General features: G+C 38.2%; 4 protein-coding genes and 1 long non-coding RNA gene across 6 annotated transcripts in view; 2 read left to right on the top strand and 3 right to left on the bottom strand.

Moving 5' to 3' along the window:
• Positions 1-8,831, top strand: part of LOC141443273 (uncharacterized) — a gene marked incomplete in the record, with an annotated part of 33,563 nt that extends 24,732 nt beyond the window's left edge. The window contains 2 exon segments of the mRNA XM_074108483.1: positions 6,675-6,924; positions 7,979-8,831. Coding sequence (XP_073964584.1) covers positions 6,675-6,916 — 242 coding nt within the window.
• LOC141443371 (uncharacterized) overlaps positions 1-25,324 on the bottom strand; it is a 282,390-nt gene that overhangs the window by 220,069 nt on the left and 36,997 nt on the right. The window lies entirely within an intron of this gene.
• On the bottom strand, positions 12,435-15,876 carry LOC141443277 (LYR motif-containing protein 4-like). The gene is made up of 3 exons (XM_074108487.1): positions 15,696-15,876; positions 15,359-15,479; positions 12,435-14,296 (listed from the first exon to the last, which is right to left on the bottom strand). The coding sequence occupies exons 1-3, from the start codon at positions 15,782-15,784 to the stop codon at positions 14,240-14,242; spliced, it is 267 nt and encodes an 88-aa protein (XP_073964588.1). The 5' UTR covers positions 15,785-15,876; the 3' UTR covers positions 12,435-14,239.
• The window catches only part of LOC141443370 (uncharacterized), a 64,015-nt gene continuing 55,041 nt past the window's right edge, over positions 16,351-25,324 (top strand). For both annotated transcript variants that reach the window (XM_074108608.1, XM_074108610.1), the window contains exon 1: positions 16,351-16,494. The gene's annotated coding sequence lies outside the window, so the exon portion shown is untranslated. The remainder of the gene's footprint in view (positions 16,495-25,324) is intronic.
• The window catches only part of LOC141443208 (protein FAM91A1-like), an 11,666-nt gene continuing 5,063 nt past the window's right edge, over positions 18,722-25,324 (bottom strand). Inside the window, exon 4 of the mRNA XM_074108419.1 lies at positions 18,722-18,772. Coding sequence (XP_073964520.1) covers positions 18,722-18,772 — 51 coding nt within the window. The remainder of the gene's footprint in view (positions 18,773-25,324) is intronic.

Genomic DNA, 25,324 nt, shown 5'->3' on the forward strand with positions numbered 1-25,324 from the left:
CAGTTCTGAAATTATTGATTGGTAGTGAAGTTTTCACATCAAACACCACCCACCATATTCTGGAAATAAAGAAGGTAACCAGCTCTCTATTTTTATCATCGGAGATCACCCTAGCCATTTCTTTTACTAGATACTGCAGCATCATGCCTCTAACAACCGGTAACGACAGTTCTCCCAGTATCAACACCGTACCCTGAAATGATGGAAACAGATCAAGGATCTCCACAGGCACAAGCACCGGGGAAGGACCGAGCTCAATTTATCTTGTATTTCATAAATGAAATATAAGATAAATTGGCTAAGCTACAACTACAACATACATCTCGTAGTATCAGTTCGTTACCATTCATTACCGGTTGCTGAGAGCATGATGCTGCAGTATCTAGTAAAAGAAGATGTCTAGGATGATCTCCCGATGATAAAAATTAGAGAGTTGGTTGGTTACTCTTTATTTCCAGGATATGGCGGTGTTGGATGTGAAACCTCACTATCATCAATAATTTCCGAGCTTGGTTCTTGTTCAAGGAGTAAAAATGACGCTGTTAGGGTATTTTCAGTTTGATTCCTGTTCAGGTAGCAAAGTTATTGTGTAAGAGCTTTTTCCAAATCTATAACTTATGTCTGGTTGTAGTTCAGCCGGGTCTTGTGGTAGTGAGATAATCTCTGAGGTAAAGTCAATTCCTATATAAGACTATCTAAAATCTCAGATGATACCGATATAGTTAGTGTATCATCATCACACTTCCCGAGTACGTCATGTCTTGGCCTTGGCTTCTTGGACTATTGTTTATTTTGATACTTGTTAGGCTTTAGTGCCAAACGATTGTCAAAAATACTGTCCGAACTGGAAGATGCATATACAGTCTGATCTATAACACTAGCCGAGTCAGAGACTTCGCTGCTTTGGTATATAGTTTGTGGCCGACTTGCTGGAAAGACGTTGCTGTGATTGGTGCACCTACGGAGACGTTACTAACGCTGCTTGCGCTGGAACCTTCTTCTCCCTCCTGGGCTGTAGTCTGTACCTGATCCAAACTACCGTCATCAATATATAGGGGCATGTAATGTTTTCTCGAGATGATTGAACTTCCTCGAAGACATGCATAGAAGCATTTATTACGAGCTTGCAGTTTTTTATCCATCTAAAACAAGAAAAAGCCATTTGCCAGTATGATATGGCTGCCGTAATGTGACGTTGATATATTCTTATTTTATAATGTAGCATGATTTTGTGACACAACGTCATTTAACGGTTCGGTCTTGTTGCCGTAATATGACGTTGCTTTATTCTTTTAGTATAACGTTACATCGCATTGTGACACTACGTCAATTGACGTTTCGATCATGTTGCCGTAATATGACGTTGCTACGTTATTGTAGTATTATGTTACGTCACTATGTGACACAACGTCATTTGACGATTCGATAATATTGTCGTGATATGACGTTGTTAAGAATATGTATAATTTACATATCAGTTGTACGGTAGAACGTCTATAAACGGTGACGATTAATTCCGCATGCGCCGTAACGCTTAATTATTTCTGTATACAGTGAAAGCTCAACTTGTAATGACGTGACGTCTCATTGTATGGAAAAAGTTGTGCGATATCGCATTGACCGAAAATTTTGGGCGTACGCGCGAACGTGTTAAGTGTTTAAAAACAAGTGAATGAGTGTATACCTAGTTTATTTTGTAAAGACAATTTGTTATATAATTAGTATAGTGATTGTAGATAAGATATTGTTCTATTGATAGGAAATAATTAATAAATCATTTTTTACAAATACCTACCGGCTAATATAAGACGTCTTATTTATACATTATAGGTACAAACTTTTAAACCTAGGTATTGGTTTTTTTCCCCAGTTACTACATTTGTACATGTTGCTAATTAAAGTTGGTTAGGTACCTTACCTACCTTTTTCGTCCTTCCGGAAATCAAAAAAAAACTCCTTTTCTTATCTTTGGCTGTTGACAAACACCCATACAATGCACAGTATATCACCATTTCGCAAAGTTATTGCTCCCGAACTTAGTGCCGTGCGACGGTGCGGCCGACATACATTGCGTTGCGCGCCCGACTGCTTTCCTCCGGTTTTCCTACAATCTGCGCTTGAGGGGTGGGGTAACTCGAATCAGGTGGGGGCGGAGCGGTCCATTCTGTATGCCAGTACTATTATATATATTCTGTGCTAGGGTACAGCAAGGCTACTTACGAACTCGTAACTCGAAGTGGTGTCGTGCGGTCCCTCTCGCTCTCGTATCAAACAGTGTAAGTGTCAGAGGGACCGCACGACACGAACTTCGAGTTTCGTGTTTCGGAGTAGCCCAGCAGTTACTGTGTACTATTCCGACGCGTCACGGCGGACGCTAGACAAAAAATAAAATAATGGTCACAGCTCATTAGAACCACGCGGCACCCGACCCGCACCGCCTCGCCGCGAGCGATTGGTACTCTTTACATGGATTTGTATGGGCATGCGCTCACTACATCAACTCCGTAGCGTACCCAGATCGTCTCACTCGCGAGGTTGCCACGCGCGAACGGCAAGTGGACCACTGTGATATATAGCTCGCTGCGTGCGATGCGGATTGCGTTCGAAAAGGAGGTAGTTCGAAACCACTCTTATTTTAATATTTGCCTGGCGTCTGCCGTGACGCGTCAGAATATCGGACGCATTTAATAACGGGAGATAATAACAAAGACCAGCCATTCTCACCCAACTACCCTATTATTCCAGATTTATTACAAAATAGCTTGTAAAAGTTCACGCGATACCAAGGCTTATGTTTAATGCGAGAGTGTTGGATAGCGTTTACGCTATTAGCCATATCTAGGGGATCTAGACTAATTTGAAACTGTTAAGTGCAAAAAACATACCTACAGATCGATATAAAGAGTAGTCATTGAACAATGTTTGTATCTGTCGCATTCTTGACATCATTTCGTTTGATATTTCATTGTTTCCCGTATATACTTTTCTTCTTTCTTCCATTTCTCCAAATTTTTGGTATAGGCAAAAGCCTTCAATCGTTTTCTTCCTATTTGTTTTGTGCAGAAAGGGTCACCGCCATCATTTTTGTCTTTCAAATAATAATACGTAACATGGTCTATTTTGCTTCGAGAAAATCACAGGAGGCAGCTGTTACTCAAACGAAAATAAGATGAAATTACTAAACTAAACGGTTCAACTCATGATTATAATCCAGAATTGTCCGACTAGTTTAGATCTTATCGGAAGTTTTTTTTCATATTTCGGTAGCACTCCCCGCGGCGCCGCATAGAAAATAAGACATCCAATCGCACTGATGGCAAACGTTATACATTCAACATCTCTCAGTTCCCATCCAACTCCTCTTCTGAGTCGTTCACTCTTGACAGAGTGGTCGTGGTCATGCTTTGGTCGATCGATTCCTGTGCCACTGCTGCTGTCGCGACGCGTCGCCAAGTAGCCCGATGTCTGGCAGAGTGGGAGCAATCGTTTATATTAGAGTGCGTCACAGATTTGATGAGGTCTGTCCACCGTGTCCCATCCAACTACATATCCAAAAAACTATATTCCAATTGATTTTTTGGGCTACATTACGAGAATCTGGCCTGCTCTTTGCCGTTAGTTTTACCATTAAACCAAACCATACCATACTAAAGTCAGCGACTTAAGTGTGCTATAAACCCTGCACCATTTCTTGGATTCTTGTCTTCAGTCTTGTAACCCCAAAGTTAGATAAATAAAATACTTAATTATCACTGGACACCAATTGACCTAGTACCAAAGTAAGCAAAGCTTGTGTTATCGGTGCGAAATAACGGATACATATTCTTCAATACATACATAGATTAGATACTGCTTAAATGCATATTATACATACACCCAATTATTCGGAAACAAACTGCCTACCTACATATTTTCAAACAAACATCTGCCTCGACTGGGATCGAACCCGGGATCTCCCGGGGGGCTTCGGAGTATGTTCTCGAGCCTGTCAGATTTCCAGGGTTCAAAGATTTCTCTCATTACCTGGGTTACTTGCACATTTTCATTGGCTAGTGATCGAAAATTTTATTAGGAAAAAATTAAAAAGTATTGCCTACTCTTTCTTATCGTTCTGTAGCCAACATTGTTTTACAGAGAGACCACGACGTACCATCCACCACACGCAATCATAATCGCGTATGGCGGTCAAAGGTAAGGGCCATTCAGTAACTAGGTGAAGATTCTGGATATTAGGGTTCCGTAGTTATAGGTATAACATCCGCCTGCAGAGGTATATCTCTTGTGCTAGGTATCACATACAAGGGCGTTTTAAAATTCATTCGGGAACCCTTAGTAGGTATAGTTTCGTCACATCCGTCTGTAGAAGTCTAGTTTCTAGTATTAAATGATATTGTAACGGATAACTCACGTCTTAAATCGAGTTTGGCTCGACATGTTTCGGGCTAATTCATAGCCCTTCTTCCTGGGAGCAACACAACTCATTTAAGACGTTAGTTATCCGGTACAATATCATTTAATATGAGTGAGTCTCACGGTTGGTTCTAAATATCTAGTGCTAGAAAGCTAGAAGCTAGAGTACTTATCTATTATATACAACCACGTCGATAAAGTGGTACTTATTATAAAATTAAGAATAATATTTTTTATCTATACCCATATAGTAAATCCTCCATTATGCGTTCAAAAACCATAGATAATGACCAGCATTACGATATTGGATTCTATTATGAACACGGCTGTATCGTAATGGTCATTACGATACAGATATCTGTGCGCACGAGCAGCAGCATGTCGTCGCGGGCGCAGCTCGTGGGGCAGACCCATGGCAGACCAGACATACCTACCTAGTTGAGTTAATGCAGGTCATTCTCAATGGCTCGCGGAACACATGATACAGGATTTAATATATGGATCTAGATAACAATATTGGATGCAACTGTACGTAATTAGGCCTTAAAACACGAGAGTGACCCTATTATGAAACTCGGCTACGCCTCGTTTCATAAAACCACACTCGTGTTTTAAGGACCCCTATTACGATACTGTTGCATAAATAACTATTTTTGGGATACAACCTATACCTAAGTAAAGTGAGGATAGTTTTTTGTCTAAACTCAAAATGTGGAGTATCGCTGGATATGGATGTCTTTCAAAAACATAGGTTTGCTAGACTATCTTTCGGCATGCAAAATCTATATCTTTCTATTTACAATTAGGCTTAAGGCTGCGTTTCCACCAGAGATGTGTCAGCATGTGTTGTGAGGAATGTGTTTTTCATGAACCAATAGAACAGCCACAGCTCTAGTGGAAACAGCTGAGCGGAGTGAGGAAATGAAGCATTTCTATTGCTTCATGAAAAACATCGCACATCTTCCGGTCTTGCGGTCGAAACGCAGCCTAAGGGTAGGGTAGCTTCCTATATAGTTAAAAAAAATGACTTTTGCTTTGTTAGCAGGTTCCACAATCGCGGCAGCAAGTACCTGCACCCCGTGGACAGCACCACGGAGCCTCCTGTCTTCATCGAGGACACCAACTTGAACGGGTACTTTAGTGACGCCAGCAACAACGTGGTCAGAAGGGCTGGAGGGCCTAAGGTACGTTAAAGAGGCTACAGAAGAATTGATTTTCTCCACCGGCAGGATGATTCACTGAGGAGCGTTTATACGTACTGTTTTGGGTCAACTGAGTTGATATTTTAGTCTAGGTCACCTGTAACGTAGGGATAGCCTTATAGTATAAAATAGCCGTCTAAAATATGTAACCAGCTTCTTGGGACAGTGTTTCCGGAGCAGTACAGCTTAATAAACCTCAAGCTTCGTAGTCAGGTTCTCTAACCACTAGGCCATCTGATCGTCTGGTAGCTTAAGGATCTTTAAAAACGAGCCTATGAGTCCCTCAAACACACCTGTAATACCCCTCGTGTTGGAAGGTGTCCATGGGCGGCAGTGATTGCTTCCCATCAGCTGACCCGCATGTTCGTCTGCCCCTTCTTAGGTATATAAAAAAATAGTAGTTTAGTGAACCTGACTACAAAGCTTGATGTTCCGGGTTGGATTTGGCTGTGATGCAGTTAGCCTCGAATGGCTTTTACAGCATCAGCATTTACGGCATGAGAGTTATGCAAGCAATCGGAATTTTTATGCTACATCGTTTCGGAGAGTCTACGTTAGTCCCGACTGAGAAGAAACGGCAAGACACTCAGTAAGGTTCGACCGAGACTGCTTTTTAATCTCGGCCGAGACCGAGACCGAGACACAAAAAATAAGGTAATTTGTTGGCTGTAGGGCGTAATATTTTATATGGCGAGGAATGCCTACTCAAAAGTATTAGCGTTTCGCTTGTTACTCTTGTTAGCGGGAGTCAGTAAGTTGCAAGTAGGTACCAGACGCACGAGCCCGGGCGAGGCGACCAATCAAAATCCCAAGGAAAGCTAGTGTAACCGCGGTAAATCGTGCGCCAATATTTAAATTGAGTGCCGCCGCGGAGTCTCGGTCGCGGCCGAGAAACTTGGCTGTTTTGGGCCGAGACCGAGAGCGAGATCTCGGCCCGATTTGTAACCGAGATCTGGGTAGGACCTTAACACTCAGTCGGGTTGAGTTGTCGTCGTCTGCTTTGCTTTGGGACTAGGTAATTGGTGTGAACTGTTCCCATGATTTTTATCTTTGAATTCCAGGAACCGGCAGCGACCTACATGGCACCAGTAAACACAGACGCCAGACGCAATTCCAACCCTCGCGTACCCATGGACCTGGATGACACCGACCCCAAACACAAGAAGCACACGCACAAGAAGAAGAAGTCGAAACGTGGGCACAAGAAACACCATAAGGATGAGAAGAAACGGTTTAACAAGATAAGCTCCATAGAGATTGATAGGAATGTTGTGTCTCTGGAAGATAGTGGGGTCAACAAGTGACTAGTCAGGTAATTTGGCAATATATCTAACCATTTCAAAGTCAAAGTCAAAATATCTTTGGGTCAATAGTACATTGTGCATTAAGGGGCGTAAGAAGGGGATTACTAACGAGAGTCTGTTAGAAGCCCGACGCCGGAGATTAATCTTGCAAAATTGGTGCAAGATCTCGGCACTCCCTAAATAACATTACTGACGAGCAAGTCTGATGTTTTTTTTTCTTTGCATTGTTTCTGACTTCTTTAACTAACAAAATATTAAAATATGTATGGCCCCACATTTTTTTATTCGTTAGTTCAGCAAACAGATTTTAGGTTGAAGCCAGACGAGCGATTTTTTTGAGTCACGTATTTTCGGTTGCGTTAATGAGGGCTATTGTTTTTTTGTCCTTCTAGATGACGCCACTGTTGCGTGAGGTTTTTAAGTGTGGCTTTCAAAGTCTGTTATTACAGGCGTGAAAACAAAGTTTAGATTAAAATCATATTTAAAAAAAAAACTGTTTATTATAAATCAGAATATCATTACAAAAATTTAATACACCTTAAAACCGTACCATAAAAATATCGAGCAACCACAGTGTTGCGTAGTCCCGTTTATTGTTCGTAAAAAAAGGGAGGACAGAAGTTTCCGAAAGACAAAACCGTCTCAAACTTTGATGATCGAAGGTCTCAAAACACAGACATTCATTGCCCCGTAACGCATAATTGCCATAATTAATTTCAGGTAATGCAAAATATTCACAAAATTATTCTAATTATAACTAAACCCGCGTAGCTCACCGAAAAACTATGACATGTGACATTTCGGAGACCTCACGCTACACTAGCGCCTCTAGAGGCGAATTCGTACGCGATAGCCCTCATTATGCTGCATTCGGTTTTATACAAAAGTCCAGTTTCTGCCACACGGTGACTCAAAATGAGTTGTACAGACAGATTGTATTAAAATAAAATTACGCAAACGATATTACCGTGACTCGCGAGTCCCAAAAATTGTGCTCGTCTGGCTTCACCCTAACTTAGGTAGTGGTCAATATAGGTAGTCATCGTGTATTATTTTTTTCAGATTTCTGATTCACTCTGCCGCTGCGTGGCTCGCTAAATACGATTCGGCTGTTATTTTAGTTAATAATCTAAATAGTATAGAAGAACGTATCGAAAACGACGAGCTTCTTAAGAATGTTTTAAGGAAGCTGTGAGGCATTCCCTCACTTATCTGTGTTAGGTTATGGCCCTAAAGATGTGTGAGGTAGCTAGTAAAGATCTCGTAATGAGGGTATTTTGACACAGACTAATGAGGGTTTTGACAGAGGCGAAATATCGCTAGATGGCGTTAGTATCGTGAGAGTCGTTTGACGTTTGCTCGTGATTGGTTAAATAACTAAATGAGCCAATCGCAAGCAAACGTCAAACGTCAAACAGACTTCACGATACTAACGCCATCTAGCGACATTTCGCCTCTGTGAAAACCCTCACTGGCGCTAGAATCGTAAGGTTCATTTGACAACTTTGACGTTTGCGTCACGTTTGTGAATGGTTCAATAAATGAGCCAATCGCAGCAAGACTGGAACGTCAAATGGACTTCTCGACACCGGCGCCATCTAGGGATATATCGCCTGTAACGAAACCCTCATTCTTATTTGATCGCAATGGAAAAGACGGTATTGGCTGTCTATCTACAAGCAAGAATTAAAGCTTGAGACACACAGAGAGCGGTGGCGGGGCGGCGCGGCGCGGAGGCGGTACCGGTTGTAATATTCGAGCTACCATGAAAGAGGGCACATAGAATACCGCGCGGGAAATAATAATAATAGATTTATTTCGACCAACTTGGATCAAATTGTTAGTATTTAATTTAACATGCCATAAGGTTAGGTTAGGTTAACGAGTTTAACAAATTAAATTAAATTAAAACATAATACTATTATGTACGTAATGGTATGTAATTGGTACTCCATTAGACAGCGCCTCGCACATGAAGCTGACAACAGCGATTCATGTACGGACAGTCCAACCTATTCGCCACCACGCTCAGGATGCTGTTGGTACTGGCACGAACTCTGCGCACCAGGGATGCACATCGTTTACGCATCGTAGTGTAAAAGCAATCTACTCGAGCCTCCGCGAACATCCCCGAGTCCCCGACGCACTGCAGAATCGCGGCAGCCTCATCAGCATCCTGAACAAGCAGTAGTATGTAAAACAATCTACTCGAGTCTCCGCGAACATCCCCGACGCACTGCAGGACGCGGCAGCCCCATCAGCATCCTGAACGCGTTGTTATACTGTACGCGCAGCGCGCTGTACTGCTTGTGTGTATTTCACCCACAGGCTGCTCGTGTAAAAGTTTGTGCAGTAGCTTTAAAAAGAGTCACCTTAACTTCTTTAGAACAGCGTGAACAGCGTTTAGAAATAAGCTCTTTCACGTTAGCTCGAATATTACAACTGGCACCGCCTCCGCGCCGCGAAGCTCCGGCTCCGACGTCAGTGTGTTTCTAGCTTAGCTTATTCACACTAGCGTTTTCGCTGGCGGTTTCCCGGCGGAAAAACGCTAGTGTGAACCAGCTCTAAGATGTAAAAAATAAGATACCTATACATTTTTCATAGTACAAGAACCGAGTAGATGAAGTGTATCAAATCAATCAAATAATGTCACCAGCTAACTTACCTTTAAAACTAGTTTCGTTTCCCAATGTCTGAGCTAGTCAGAGACCTGTATGATACCAATACCACAGTATTCAAGATTGTCAGCTTAGATATGCATTTCAAGTAACATTTTGGCTTGAATTATTATAATTAAAATATGCGTGACTGAGCTAGTTTCAGTCACTTTCAAAATTAAAATATGCATGACTGAGCTAGTTTCAGTCACTTTTAAAATTAAAATATGCATGACTGAGCTAGTTTCAGTCACTTTTAAAATTAAAATATGCATGACTGAGCTAGTTTCAGTCACTTTCAAAACTAAAATATGCATGACTGAGCTAGTTTCAGTCACTTTTAAATTAAAATATGCGTGACTGAGCTAGTTTCAGTCACTTTTTAAAATTAAAATATGCATGACTGAGCTAGTTTCAGTCACTTTCAAAATTAAAATATGCATGACTGAGCTAGTTTCAGTCACTTTCAAAATTAAAATATGCATGACTGAGCTAGTTTCAGTCACTTTCAAAATTAAAATATGCATGACTGAGCTAGTTTCACTCACTTTTTTAGTTAAAATATGCGTGAGCTGGCTTCTTCAGTCACTTTTAAATTAAAATACCTATTAGTAACTGAGCTGTTTTCTAATACTGTAGTGTTGCTGTCATTAAGTGAAGTAGATATTAGAATGGCTAAGTGCAATAATTTATATTAAGTATTTTTTTGATAAATGGCATTGTCATTTTAAACTCTACGTTTGTAAGCGAAATCAGAAAAAAGAGGCGTATGAGGCAAAGCAGCTTCGCTACAACCAGGAAAATGTACCTAGCTTATTTGATCAAATATTAGATTAATTTAAGAACCTTCCATTTTGAACACGCGACCTGTGCACGAATTGTCTAACGCCCTGGCGCTCGCATTCCCTATCTCTTTCTATCCTAAAGCTGCGGCTCCACTGAGGCGGAGACGAGACGCGCTTAGCGGAGGCGAGACGTGTAGGTATCGACCAATCCATACACATCTAAATTCAAATGATTTATTCAGTAAATAGGCTGCAATGGGCACTTTTACACGTCATTTTCCCATGATATGTATGTATGTATGTATTTTTTAAAACTACCAGCGCAGCTATCTGATGATAATGAGGCGGAGTGGTGATTTGGATTCAACTAATATGATTGGTCGATCTCTACACGTCTCGTCTCCGCCTCGGTGGAGCCGCAGCCTTATCCTACACCGTACGGGAGAAAGAAATGGTGGAATTGATTGTGAATGCATTAGACAATAAGGTGACTGGCCTTTTATTAAGAGGTTCAAAATTCAAATTTTGTATCGTGCCGTTCCGCTCACGCTTACAGTATGATCAAGACGGTAGATACAAACTTCGATTTTCAAAATTGACAAGATTTCATATTTCTAAGACTATAATTTGATTCGCTGTCTTTATTCTGTTTGGAAAGAGAAAAACGCTGATATTTTTAAAATTTCGCTACAACTATAATGATGATGATGATGATTCCTGTACTAATTAATAATATTAATGTACGTTTTTTTTTTTAATATGTGCTTATTCTAAAAGGGCATAACTCCAAAACTACGACACAATAGATCCATTACTTTTGTCTAGTCTTTTAAAAAAAAGATCACGTAAATCTGACGTAGACGTTGCATAGAGACGTTGTCAAAATTATAACAACTCCTTTTTCTGATGAAAAAGGCAACGGAAACATATCTATTCCGTCGTAGTGTTGGCAAATTCAGCCATATTTTTTAATTTTTTTGTATTTTTTTAAATATGGAGAAATCAATTATAATAAATATTTTCCCATGTTCAGGAGGCAAAACTCTTTCGATTCCTGTAGTAATTTACAGGTGTTATAAAAATGAAATCTTGTCAATAGTCGCCCCTGCTTCACCACTCTTAAGCCGAGTTTAGACTTGCAAGAAAAATCGTGCAAGTTGCATTACATTGCGAGGCCGTAAAGCCAACGAGTTTGTAGTGGTCAATCGAGCGCGCAATGTAATGCAACTTGCACAATTTTTCTTGCAAGTCTAAACTCGGCTTTAAGTGCCTATTATCTCGCATGTTTTACGTAATGTCGTCTCTGTTTGTATTGTTCGAATAGAAAGAGACATAAAATAATAGGAACTAATTAACGAGTGCTGTAACAGGGCCAAAAATTATCATGACTTTTAACTAACAGCGTAAAAAAAATCAACTCCATTTTAACCCTTCTCTAATGGTCTGATTATTATGAAACTTTGTGCATGTATTAGAGCTCTGATGACAAAATAATCGAGTACAGTCAACGTCATAAATAAGTGATCACTTTTGTACCTTGTCACTTTAACGTCATGTTTGAAAAGCCATACGAATTTGTATAAAGACTGAAAGCGACAAGGTACAGAAATGGTCACTTATTTATGACGTTGACTGTACCATTAACAAAATGAGTATCTACTTATTTTTTCATAATAAACTTACATCGCTTACAAAGCCACAGATACTGTTTGAGTTAGTAAAATCTATGCTATTTATTGAATTGTAAGTAATAAAGTTTATTTAAATAGTAGCTACTGTAGTTTTTTTTTTCACCCTCTATCTAAGAAAAGTTGAAAACGTCGACCATGTCATTACAAAGTTAAATAAGTGTCTCAAAAACGGCTGAACCGATTTTTATACAACATAGCTAAGAACCGTGTCAAGTAAACTTGTTTTCACGTTAAAAAACGCATCTAAATCGGTCCATCCGTTTGAGAGCTACGACGCCACAGACAGACAGAGAGATTGGCTAACACCCCTCTTTTTATGGCGGGGGTTAAGAATAGCTGCGGGGAAGTATGGTTATGCCTAGGTTTTTGCAGATAAAAATATATATAACTATTTAAATGCCTTTATTCTTCATTATTTACATTTACAAACAGACTTAATTCAAACATAACTTACTATGAAATGCAGTGAATACAGTGTCCTTTAGTATTAAATACAAAAACAGTAACATACAATATGTTTTTAAAACAATAGCCTAGAAACACGGATTTATAAAATGTTACAACAACAACATAAAACTACAACAACAAGCTAACTACAATGACAGCCGTGGTGGCCTAATGGTTTGACCTATCGCCTCTCAAGCAGAGGGTCGTGGGTTCAAACCCCGGCTCGCACCTCTGAATTTTTCGAAATTCATGTGCGGAATTACATTTGAAATTTACCACGAGCTTTGCGGTGAAGGAAAACATCGTGAGGAAACCTGCACAAACCTGCGAAGCAATTCAATGGTGCGTGTGAAGTTCCCAATCCGCACTGGGCCCGCGTGGGAACTACGGCCCAAGCCCTCTTGTTCTGAGAGGAGGCCTGTGCCCAGCAGTGGGACGTGTATAGGCTGGGATGATGATGAACAAGCTAAAAGCTGTTTCACAACCACAAGCTTTTCTTAACTTGCAATTTACGTATGTAACTAAATAATTAATTGAATCAGGCGTTACTTTGCGTAGGTCACTATCATTAAACTATAAACATCAACTACAACAGCTTGAACTCTGGTTGTGTTCGAAACGTGTCAGCAGTGGTGGTGGTGAGTTGGGTTAGTGTGTGTATGTTCTGACAGCGTGGAAGTGGAGGTACTGCTTGAACATACATTTGTTGCATAGACAGCTGTCATAAGGTCACGGGTGAGCAAAGTATTGTTTATAGGTCAAGCAAAATTTTCATTCATTTCATTTAACAGGATAAAAAAAAAGAGGTAACAGGGTCAATCAACTTTTACTGTATCTTGTAGCCATGGTAACATCTGAGTTACTTATTAAGAGTATGATTTTCTGAGGTACAAACCCACTAAAAGTTGTTTCTTCATAGCTCATCTCCTAAGCATGGTATATGTTACATAAACTCTTGGGGCCTAGCTTTTTTAACAGACTTTTTTACTTGCGCCTTAGACGTGGTTCACAAGTACATTCGACCGGGGACGTATCTGATATCGGAAATGATTATATCTAAAGTTAAAAAGTCGACCGTCAAAATATAGAAAGTAGGTTAAGTTAGGTTCGATATTTTGACCGTTGATATATTAACCATAGATATTTCAATATTCCGATACATGCCCATTCAGCCGTTATTATTAGCGTTAATTAGTCCTTTATAAAGTACGCGAGGCATTGCATATTTTTCTAACATCCACCATACTAATATTATAAATGCGAAAGTGTTTGTGTGTAAGTTTGTCCGTCTTTCACGTCGAAACGGAGCGACGGATCGACGTGATTTTTGGCATAGAGATAGTTTATGGGCCAGAGAGTGACATAGGCTACTTTTTATCCCTGGAAAATGCACAGTTCCAGAGGGGACAGCGCGCGATAACGGAATTCCACGCGGGCGAAGCCGCGGACAAAAGCTAGTACACTATAAAGTGAATGACCCAACAGTATGTTCTGAATAATTTTATTTTAATTAGACTTGAATTTATTTAATAAAACTGGAGATTTGCTCCTAGTCTCTGGTTCTAAGCTACCTGTCAGTAAATACTTCAACTTCAACTTTTTGTTTAATGGCAACTGGTTGCTTTAGGTTAGCAACCATTACTGCCAATGACACCTGACAGCAGCAAAGTATACATGTGTCTGACCGGTTATTAAAGGTACTTAATTTACTTTACATTACACTGGTTTATGAATTACTAGGTTTTACCGCATATTTTCTATCACAAGCTTTTCTGTCTGATACATGTCACCGACGGCCACCTGAAAGACAAGGAATAAATAGATTAGAAACAATTTAATAAACTGATTGATTTTAAAACCAAAATTCATCCTCTATTAGGTATTTATCCAAAAATGTACAGATTAGTTCATAAAAGACACAGTTCTAAGGTAACAAACAAAAAATAATACAATTCAGAAACTCCTTCTTTTGAGGCTGGTTTACTAAGAACAAGGAGGTATATGCCAATGGGCAGTCTTTTTGAGATATTTATGAAAAAAAAAACTTTTTTTATGTAAATGTAAAACTCATTTCCGAATAAAGGGCTTAATCAGGAGGCACGGCAGTGGCCCCGCCAAGTCAAGCAAAAAGCTGCATTATTATTGTACCAAAAACTACAAATCATGTTTAAAGTTCAATTTTTCAAAGTTTTATATACTATTATTTACAATGCCTGTTACCTTGAACTTTATGCAGGTGAATTGAAACTAATTTCTCTTTAAAGGATAATTAAGTATGCACAATAAAACAGTGTAAAAGTATTTTTATTTTATTATTCGACTGGGTGGCAAACGAGCAAGTGGGTCTCCTGATGGTAAGAGATCACCACCGCCCATAAACATCTGCAACATGCATTGTTGGTACTTATGGGCAGTGGTGATCATTTCTCATCAGATGACCCGCTAGCTTGTTTGCCTCCCTCTCATAATAAAAAAAGTATACAAATTATGATATTTTTTTAAAGTCTGTAAGTAGTGTTTTTAATTGTCGCATATTGGCAAAAGAAGATTAAAAGTGTTCTTTTATAATGTCATGTATCATGTCAATATCATTTGCCAAGTTTGTGAATTTTACAATTTGAATTTGACCTTTAAACAGTGTCTGTGAGTGAACTTATATTTAGGTAAGATTTTTTTTTTCAATTTGGCCAGAAACCAGGTGATTTTTTTCAACTGAGCCAAAAGTAACTAAAAGCAGGAAATTGAAGACTTGGCTGTATGGTGTTCATTCTTTGCTTTTTTTTTACTTTTTATTAGGTAAGATAAGGGTAAAAAATACTGATTAATTTTATGTAAAAAAATAAAAAAAAATAATATACTTACTTGACGTCTGATTATGGGAAGATTTTCTTTAGCATATAAATACTCTTTCTTGATTTGCTTTGGATCTGACAGTGTCTTGTTTTCTTTAAAGGCATCTCTGATTCTGCGGAGTGCGTAAGACCTACAGAAAAAAAAGTCATTATGACGACTAAATTTCACATGTTTATGAACAAGGTATAAGTAGACCAATTTATGAAATATTTCGAGAACTTTTTGGTATTATCTTTCTGATTGGATTGTTATTTTTAACAGACGAAGTCAAAATGTTCCAAAAAAAAAGAATTCATGAAAATTAGGTTATGTAATTTAAAAAAATGAAATATGAATTGGGGCATACCGGAAATTGTAGTTGGTGAAGTTTTGAGACTCTCTTAATAAGGTTTTGTAGATCGTTAGAATCTGCATCTTAGTTGGACTGCTTGCCATTCTCTATCTTGCACAAGAATTTCCTTATTTTGTCAAACTCTAATGAAAAGTGAAAAATGTAAATAAGACCGAGTTTCATTTCACGTCACGTCATGCAATGCTATGATTACTCTTTTCTTTACTGCGCGAGAGGGTGATGTTTTGGTAATTAAAATGTAAAGAATTTAAAAATTGTATTTAGTTAACGTAGTCTATTTTTATACTCGTTATTTATAGAAAAAATATTGGTATTGAAAATTAAAGTTATGAATTATAAATTACTTTACAAGCGTGTGATGGAACGTTTTACAATGTTGCTAAGTTTAATAAATAATGGTAATGGGATATTGTAAGTACCCACCTTAAAAATTAACTAAGTGTGACTTAGTTAATATAAAATTATTTTCATATAAACGTAACAGCCTCTTCAAGTACCTTGATTTTTTTTAATTAATTGCAATAATATAGAATGCTCTTGTGCAAAAATCAGATGAATTAAAAGTTCTACGAGTACGTCGAAGTGGTATTGAAAAAACTGATCATGGCAATACCGCTACTACCATACCGTCATGCGATCTGTCAAAAAAACGTCAAGTTTTTATTGAACGAAAGGGCCGTCATTTCGCAGTCCGTTTAAATTAATTATAAGCTGAAAACTAACGCAAAAGTAATGAAGTAACACCATAAGGAAACAAATTAGGACACATTTAACATCAACACCTTTATACACTGTGAGTACCTTTATAATATTGTCATTATTTCTCTTTTAAAATAAATAGGACATGGTTTTTTTATGTGTTTAGATGGAAATTGAGTCGAAGTAGTAGTTATAATGATGTTCTAATGCCTTCAAGTATTCCGTGATGAGTAGTGACGCGGTTTTTTCCAAGCAGTTTGTCTGCTTTCGATTCTAAATGGGTTTGCTGTTGTGTAATATAAGTTGACCGGATTTCGTTCATACGCGCTTACTTATCTAACTGTATAATATAAGTTACTACGGGCCACTCATAACATCGCCAAATAATGGTCACGCTCTGTTTGTATACCTCGTAGAATACGTGTTTGGTACTTGTGTTGTGCCTGTTTCAAAATGTTTATAAACACATATGTTTTACTTGAGATCTAGTGGATAACAACATGCTGTTATTAAAATAATTTAGAAGACAATTGACTATTTTAGGAAACCTCTTTAACATGGTTGTGGGTAATAATATTTTTTTTGGAAAATTCAGGTGTTATTTAGGATTGTATGCCTAGTGCTTTATAGTTTCCAATTAAACTTTATGAATATAAATAGCAGCTGGTTAAACATCAAAAGGAAGAAGTCATGATTCACCAATAGTGACATAAGTTACTAAAAGTTCCATTAAAATGGTATTTCACACAAATAAATACAATGAATTATTAACAATTACTTTGGTCACCCACTTCCTTATGATAGCTCTGTCTATGCTCTATACCAGGGTTTCTCAAACTGGGGTATGCAAACCCCTAGGGGTTCGCTATTCAATGGTGGTTCGCGACAAGGTTTACGTGATGGTGGCTGCAAGACTGGCAAGATGATTAAGATTGGTTTTTGCAGTCTTTTTGTATTTTTTAACTCCAAATTTGTTACTTATTTGTTTGTTATTTGTTGTTGTTTGTTTCAGTTTGTATTTTCATTGGCAAGATGATTCTTACCTATATTTGTTACCCTTTATTGAAATAAATAATATACACTATATTATGATGATGTTTGAAATAAAAATAAACTTAGTTTCTCCAACAGTCAATTTTATTACTTTCTTTGGGGGGGGTTTGCTGTCGTCTAGAAACTTTAACAGGGGTATGTGGAGTAATAAGTTTGAGAAACCCTGCTTTATACTCTATGCAGCAAATGGGTATGTGTTTAAATAAATAAATATCATGGGACACCTGACACCAATTGACCTATCCTTTTAAATACATATACATCCAAGACCTGAGAACAAACATTCGTGTTATAATTATAAAAATGTCTGCCCCGGCCGGGAATCAAACCCGGGACCTCAAGCTTCGTAGTCAGGTTCTCTAACCACTTGGCCATTCGGTCATCAATGGCTGTGTTGCTCTGAGGATGAACTCGGGTTGAGTTCGAAACGTGTCAGCAAAAGGTGGTGGAAATAGTTGGGTTTTTGTGATGTGTGTTCTTACAGTGTGGAGGTGGAGGAACTGCATGAACACACATTTGTTGCATGGACGTAGCTATCATAAGGTTGCGGGTGAGCGAAGTATGTAATTGTTTATAGTTCATTAATTTGGAGCTCTGCAAAGTCATGCCTGATTTAATAAATACAAATGCACAACAACAAGTTATTGTCAAACATAGATTATAGAGATGGTATGAGTAGTATGGTGATCATTGACTTGTATCACAATGCTACACCCAAGGGCATACAAACACAAATGTCTTGTAGATATATTCAGTCATGCAGTAAATTTATATATAGAAGATATTATAATAAGAGAAATCACCAATACAGTAAACATGTCAGTGCCTTAAACATAAGATAATAATAATAACTTCAGTCTTAACAATAACATTAATAGGTAGTTATACTTTGCAGAGGTGTTTCTTGCTAAAACAAGCGAGATAAAGTATAGTTTAGGAATAGTAGTTTATGCAACTGTTACTTAATAAGGGTCATTAAAACACGAGTGTTTTAACGCCTAATTACATACAGTTGCATATGTTACTTTATCTACATCCATATATTAAATCCTCTATCATGCGTTCAAGAACCATTGAGCCCCACGAGTTCCCGCGCCCGAAGACGAAGCTGCGCCACCGGTTCTGGGCGGTAATATTCATTACGATATCGATTTCGAGGGGGGAAGGGGGGAGAGGAATGTCGTAATACTGGTCATTATCTATGGTTTTGAACGCATAATGAAGGGTTTACTATATGGGTGTAGATAAAGACTTGTCTTACTCATTAGTTAGGAGTTTCGGAGGTCATTATGATTCTTATCATTAATGGTCTGACCCAACTGAACACAACAAATATCTTTTTATTCAACATACCACAAATAGGACTTATCACGCTAAACACACTAGTAATATTTACCTCGACGTTTCGACCACATTACAGTAGCCGTTTAATAGTATACTAAACAGCTCCTAAACCCTCCGACGCATACGACCAAAGAACGCAAGAGGCCAATAAACGCTCAAGTCAATACTCGCGTCGCGTTGTTTCACCAACAACAAATTACGTACTTACTAGCTTTAATTCGGTAATCGCGCGCTGTTCCCTCGGGAAAAATAAAAAATAGCCTATGTCACACTCTGGCCCATGAACCATCTCTACGCCAAAAATCACGTCAATCTGTCGCTCCGTTTCGACATGAAAGACGGACAAGACAAACATACAAACACACACACTTTCACATTTATAATATTAATTAGTATGGATAATACTAAAAACGAACATATCCATAGCTTTATAAGCAATGTGCCATAAACGCAGATGACCAAAACCTAAATAAGCAATGTGCCATAAGCGCAGATGACCAAAACCTAAATAAGCAATGTGCCATAAACGAAAGTGACCAAAACCTAAATAAGCAATGTGCCATAAACGCAGGTGACCAAAATATAAATAAGCAATGTGCCATAAACGCAGGTGACCAAAATATAAATAAGCAATGTGCCATAAACGCAAGTGACCGAAACCTAAATAAGCAATGTGCCATAAACGCAGATGACCAATTATAAATATGCAATGTACCATAAACGCATGTGACCAAACCTAAATAAGCAATGTGCCATAAACGCAGATGACCAAATTATAATAAGCAATGTGCCATAAACGCAGGTGACCAAAACCTAAATAAGCAATGTGCCATAAACGCAGATGACCAAAACCTAAATAAGCAATGTGCCATAAACGCAATGACCAAATTATAAATAAGCAATGTACCATAAACGCAGGTGACCAAAACCTAAGTAAGTAATGTGCCATAAATGCAAGTGACCAAAACCTAAATAAGCAATGTGCCATAAACGCAAGTGACCAAAACCTAAGTAAGTAATGTGCCATAAATGCAAGTGACCAAAACCTAAATAAGCAATGTGACATAAACGCAGGTGACCAAAACCTAAATAAGTAATGTGCCATAAATGCAAGTGACCAAAACCTAAATAAGCAATGTGCCATAAACGCAAGTGACCAAAACCTAAGTAAGTAATGTGCCATAAATGCAAGTGACCAAAACCTAAATAAGCAAAGTGCCATAAACGCAATAACCAAAACCTAAATAAGCAATGTCCAAGTGCGAGTCGGACTCGCGCACGAAGGCATTGGCGTATCTAGGGTTATTTTTCAGGGGGTCCTGGCCTGTATTTTTGTGTGAAGATATCAGTATTATAGAATTTAGAATCGGTAGCCCAACACCCTGGGGTGGCACTAGACCATACTGGGATGGGCACGGACCACCCGCCCCCCCTCTATATACGCCTATGCACGACGGGTTCCGTACCATCTATACAACATTCATTAGACATTAGCCAAAAACTGCAAAAAAATCACGTTTGTTGTATGGGAGCCCCCCTTAAATATTTATTTTATTCTGTTTTTAGTATTTGTTTTTATAGCGGCCTCAGTTATACATAATCTGTAAAAATTTCAACTGTCTAGCTAACACGGTTCATGAGATACAGCCTGGTGACAGACGGATAGACGGACAGCGAAGTCTTAGTAATAGGGTTTCCGTTTTTACTCTTTGGGTACGGAACCCTAAAAAACGAGTAAACAAAAGCAAGGGCTTAATGGCTGCGGCGCTGAAGGCAACTCAACCCCAAAAAAAGGTTCCATTCTGTCACTCGGATGTTACAGAATCCAAAAATTTTAATGATCTCCAATTCGCTCATGATCATGATGTCATCGCCGTTTCTGGCTTGACCATAATCATTATAGTGTGTTTAGTTTCGATAGATCAATGACCTTTCCCAGTTAAACGCGTTTTATTTGATAATTTGTACGTCTGAGAGTCAACCTTAAGGCCTAATAGCTTATGTATACCTAGCTGTGAGCCGCGACTTCATAATCCCAGCCTATATACGTCCCACTGCTGGGCACAGGCCTCCTCTCAGAATGAGAGAGCTTGGGCAGTAGTTCCCACGCGGGCCCAGTGCGGATTGGGAACTTCACACACAATTGAATTGCTTCGCAGGTTTGTGCAGGTTTGCTCACGATGTTTTCCTTCACCGTAAAGCTCGTGGTAAATTTCAAATGTAATTCCGCACATGAATTTCGGGAAATTCAGAGGTGCAAGCCGGGGTTTGAACCCACGATCCTCTGCTTGAGAGGCCATAGGTCCAACCACTCGGCCACCACGGCTTTTGCCGCGACATCGCCTGCGAGGAATGTTTGTCGCGCGCCCACGGGATATTCTCAAGGTCTCAAACTATCTCCATGACAGATTTCATCTAAATTGGTTTAGCAGTTTAAGTATAAAGAGATAGACAGAGTAATTTTTGCATTTATAATAAGTACAGTCACCAGCATTAATATCTGCTACAGCGGAGCGTGCAAAAATATCTGACACGTCCTTCCGGCCCCAGAAATAGAGTCGTATCAGGTATTTATGCAAGCTTGTTGTGTCAGATATTGGTGCTGGTGACTGTACTAGCTTTTGTCGGCGACTCCGTCTGCGAAAATTCGTTCGTGCGGTCTTATCGTTTAAAAGCGATCCCAGACAGCCGTTTAGATAGAGAAAGAAACAAATACAAATACCTTCTTTCCTTCATTACGTGCGGGCCAATATCCACCTAACTGTATATCTACAAAAGTTCCATGCTCATTATTGCTCATTCATTTAACACTAATCAATTAGAGATGCCTAATTAGGTCAGTCGTTAGAGCCTTTGAAGTTAACATACATACATACATGCTTTAATTTTATGAAGATTGAAAAAGTTTCTGTTAAGAGCGTGAATACCTGCTGAGCTGGCAACGTTGCATTTTTGTTAGTTTTTCTCGATTATTCCATAAAATTTAATAAAAATTAAAAAAGTGGCCTGATAGAACTCTTCTTAATATATAAGTTAATGTGTCTACTCCAATAATTATTCGTTATAAACCTGTAGTTTCTTTAAAAACCATTATAATAAACATTAATTAGTTTTTGAAGAACATAAAAGTCTATCACGAAATAATTATTGGAGTAGAGTTGACACATTAACTTATATATTAAGAACAGTTCTATCAAAACCACATATTTAATTTTAATCAATTTTATGAAATAATCGAGAAAAACTAGCAAAAAATGGCAACATTGCAGCTCAGCAGGTATAAACGCTCTTAAAGAACATTGACAAGGTTTGAGCATGAAAATACCTCTAACGAGTTCCTGGCCTTATAGGGTAAACATACAGTAATTGACCACGTTACAGTAATTGCCCACTTGATTTTTATATGAAACAACAATAGACTAGATTATTATATTTAGCACGATATTTGTTATGATTTATCGCCACTTTTCTTTGTACATTTTTGATTTAATTCAAGTGGGCAATTACTGTACCGTGGCCAGGCCAATTATTGTATGGTTTACCCTACAGTCGAGTTCATAACTTGTGAGCAAAATTTGATCAAAAATATCTGAACACGACTCTATATAGAGTATATAGAGCTCACAAGTTATGAACTCGACTGTACTAAGAAGTGCAAAATTAAAACATCGTATCCATCGTATCGTTGACGTTTATATTACTTAATACGATAGTGAGAGGGACGGCACGATACGAACTGCGTAGTAGCCCCCCCCCCCCGGCGTTACTTTCTATTAGAAAATAACCTAACCATAAAAATTAAACTTTTAATACAAGCTTTTTTTGCTGACTGTACTTGCATTGTCACCCAAACTACATTTGCATACCAAATTTCAAGTCGATGCTATTAACCGTTGAAGAGTTCCGTCCTGCGGAGACGATCCTGGCTGCACTACCAGGATGTCACTACTAGATCATTATATTGTCACGCAATCTACATAAGTAATAAGTATACCAAATCTTAAGTCAATTCAATTATTCGAAGTTGGTCTAATTTAACTTGCACCACCCCACCGGAAGACCAGCGCCAGCTCTTGAGCCGGCATTATGCTGAGGTGGGTCCGTTTCGTGAACAGTAACACTGTTTTTTTTCTCTTTCTTTTATGTAATTATTCTGTCACTGTTCCGAATAAATGTATTTTCTTTCTTTCTTTCTTTCTTTCAAGATTTGATTACAGACAGACAGACAACGGGACAGGTGAAACTAAATAAAAGCTTGTAAAAAGGCCTCTATGCCATTGCCATTATGCCCTGGCTGGTAGCATTCCCTCATTGAACGGCGATGGCAATTCGTCGAGAGAGATAGCTGTCTGCCTTTTAGTGTCTAGTTGTGTCGAGTGTCAACCGCGTTTTTGCACTTCTTTAGTGTCCCACATTTTAAATTCATTGGTCTTAAAATTTTATATAATACGGAACCCTACTACGCGTGGGTTGACTCGCTTTAAGACTTGCTCAACCCACCCCTGCCACCGAAGGGGGTTAATAATGTCTCAATCAAACAACAATAGAGTCCATTACGTTGTAATAAAGTTCTTTTATTAATAGAATATGAATGGAAGGGTTGAATTTCCTGTTGTTGGCAACTTGTTTGTTGCGATGCTTTTTCGTATAACTTTCTTATGTGCGAGACATATACCACTAAATTTCATAATACCTTATTCACTAATACCATGGGCTCATAATACCTAAAATGTCAAATTGTCTCTTGTATTAAAATGAACGAAATTCATTATGACTTTGACTTAAAATGTCGTGTTCTCTAAATACCTAAAGATTGAAATGCACATGCACAATTCATTCAAATACCGAATGACAGAAATGACAAAATATTAAAACAACTCAAACCGAAAACACCCAAAGGGAAAAATGCCTAATTTTTTTCCACGGGTGGTGTTTGAGAAATTTGATGTAATTATTGACTTTTAGTATAGTACCTGTTCAATATACAAATATAGGTATTTTAACTTTTGGTTGTTTTAAGAATATGTTGTTTTGCCATGAAAGTGATTTTGAAGTTTAGGTATTATGAGACAAAGGTATTTTGATATTCAGCCATATTAAGATTCCGGTTTTGTAAGAAAACAAAATTAGGCGTTCTGCAATTTAGGTATTTTGAGGCCAAGAAGTTTTGAGTTCTGGGAATATTGATAAAAAGGTAAAATGCAATTTAGAAGTTATAAGCACAAAGCATCATTCATTCATCCGTTCGTTCTTTTAGTTCATTGATATGGACCTCCGCAAAGTAACGCCCGATTCAATAAATAACTTATACAGGATGTTCCGTTGCTTTGCCCTACGGAGGGTAAGTATCTTAAATATTGTAGTGTACGTAATAATTATGTATTATTATTTATTTTTTAATTTTTCGCTGGTTCGATTCCCAGGTGAGATAGGCGAATATTAGAAAATCTTTGAATACAGTGTTGTTAATTAGCTAACTATTAACTAAAGAACTAACTTAAAGCGGAGTTTAGACTTGCAAGAAAAATCGTGCAAGTTGCATTACATTGCGGCGCTCGATTGACCGCTACGAACTCGTTGGCTTTACGGCCCCGCAATGTAATGCAACTTGCAGGATTTTTCTTGCAAGTTTAAGAATTAAAAAGCTAACTTCAGAAGGCAGCTTCCTTCCAGGGCCCATACATTTATTCCACATTGTATAGTGCAAAGACAAGCTAACTAAAGACAAGTTTTTATTTGGTACCGTTGTGTCTGTCTGTAATGAAATCTTTCAAGTTAAATTTGACCAACTTCCAGTATCAGATTGACTTGAAATTTGGAAACTTATGTAATCGCGGTGACAATACAATAATCTGGTAGTGACATCCTGTTATTCCGACCAGGATCGTCTCCGCAGGACGGAACCCTTCAACGGTTAATAGCATCGACTTGGAATTTGGTATGCTAATGTAGTTTGGGTGACAATGCAAGTACAGTCAGCAAAAAGTACAGTCAGCAAAAAAAGCTTGTATTAAAAATGAAATTTTTATGGTAATGTGGTTTTGATATAACTGTTCTTAATATATAAGTTAATGTGTCAACTCTACTCCAATAATTATTTCGTGATAGACTTTTATGTTCTTCAAAAACTAATTAATGTTTATTAATGGTTTTTAAAGAAACTACAGGTTTATAACGAATAATTATTGGAGTAGACACATTAACTTATATATTAAGAAGAGTTCTATCAGGCCACTTTTTTAATTTTCATTAAATTTTTATGGAATAATCGAAAAAAAAGTTGTATCAGAAATGTTTTTTTTATGGTAAGGTTATTGTTTTCTTGTCTGTCTAATCAACTAAAGGCACGTTTGCCCTATAATACGAGGTATTGTTAGCGTGGGCTGCTATTAGTATAGGATTACGACCTTCAGCCGCCGCAAGGAAACATCTAATAGACTAACGGCAACAACATTATAAGTACAGTCAGCAGCAGAGCGGATGAGCAGTTACGATACTTAAAATGATCTATCCTCCTGAGTTCTGGA

The sequence above is a fragment of the Choristoneura fumiferana genome, chromosome 27 (genome assembly GCF_025370935.1).
Source record: "Choristoneura fumiferana chromosome 27, NRCan_CFum_1, whole genome shotgun sequence".
In the NCBI taxonomy this organism is placed as follows: Eukaryota; Metazoa; Arthropoda; class Insecta; order Lepidoptera; family Tortricidae; genus Choristoneura; species Choristoneura fumiferana.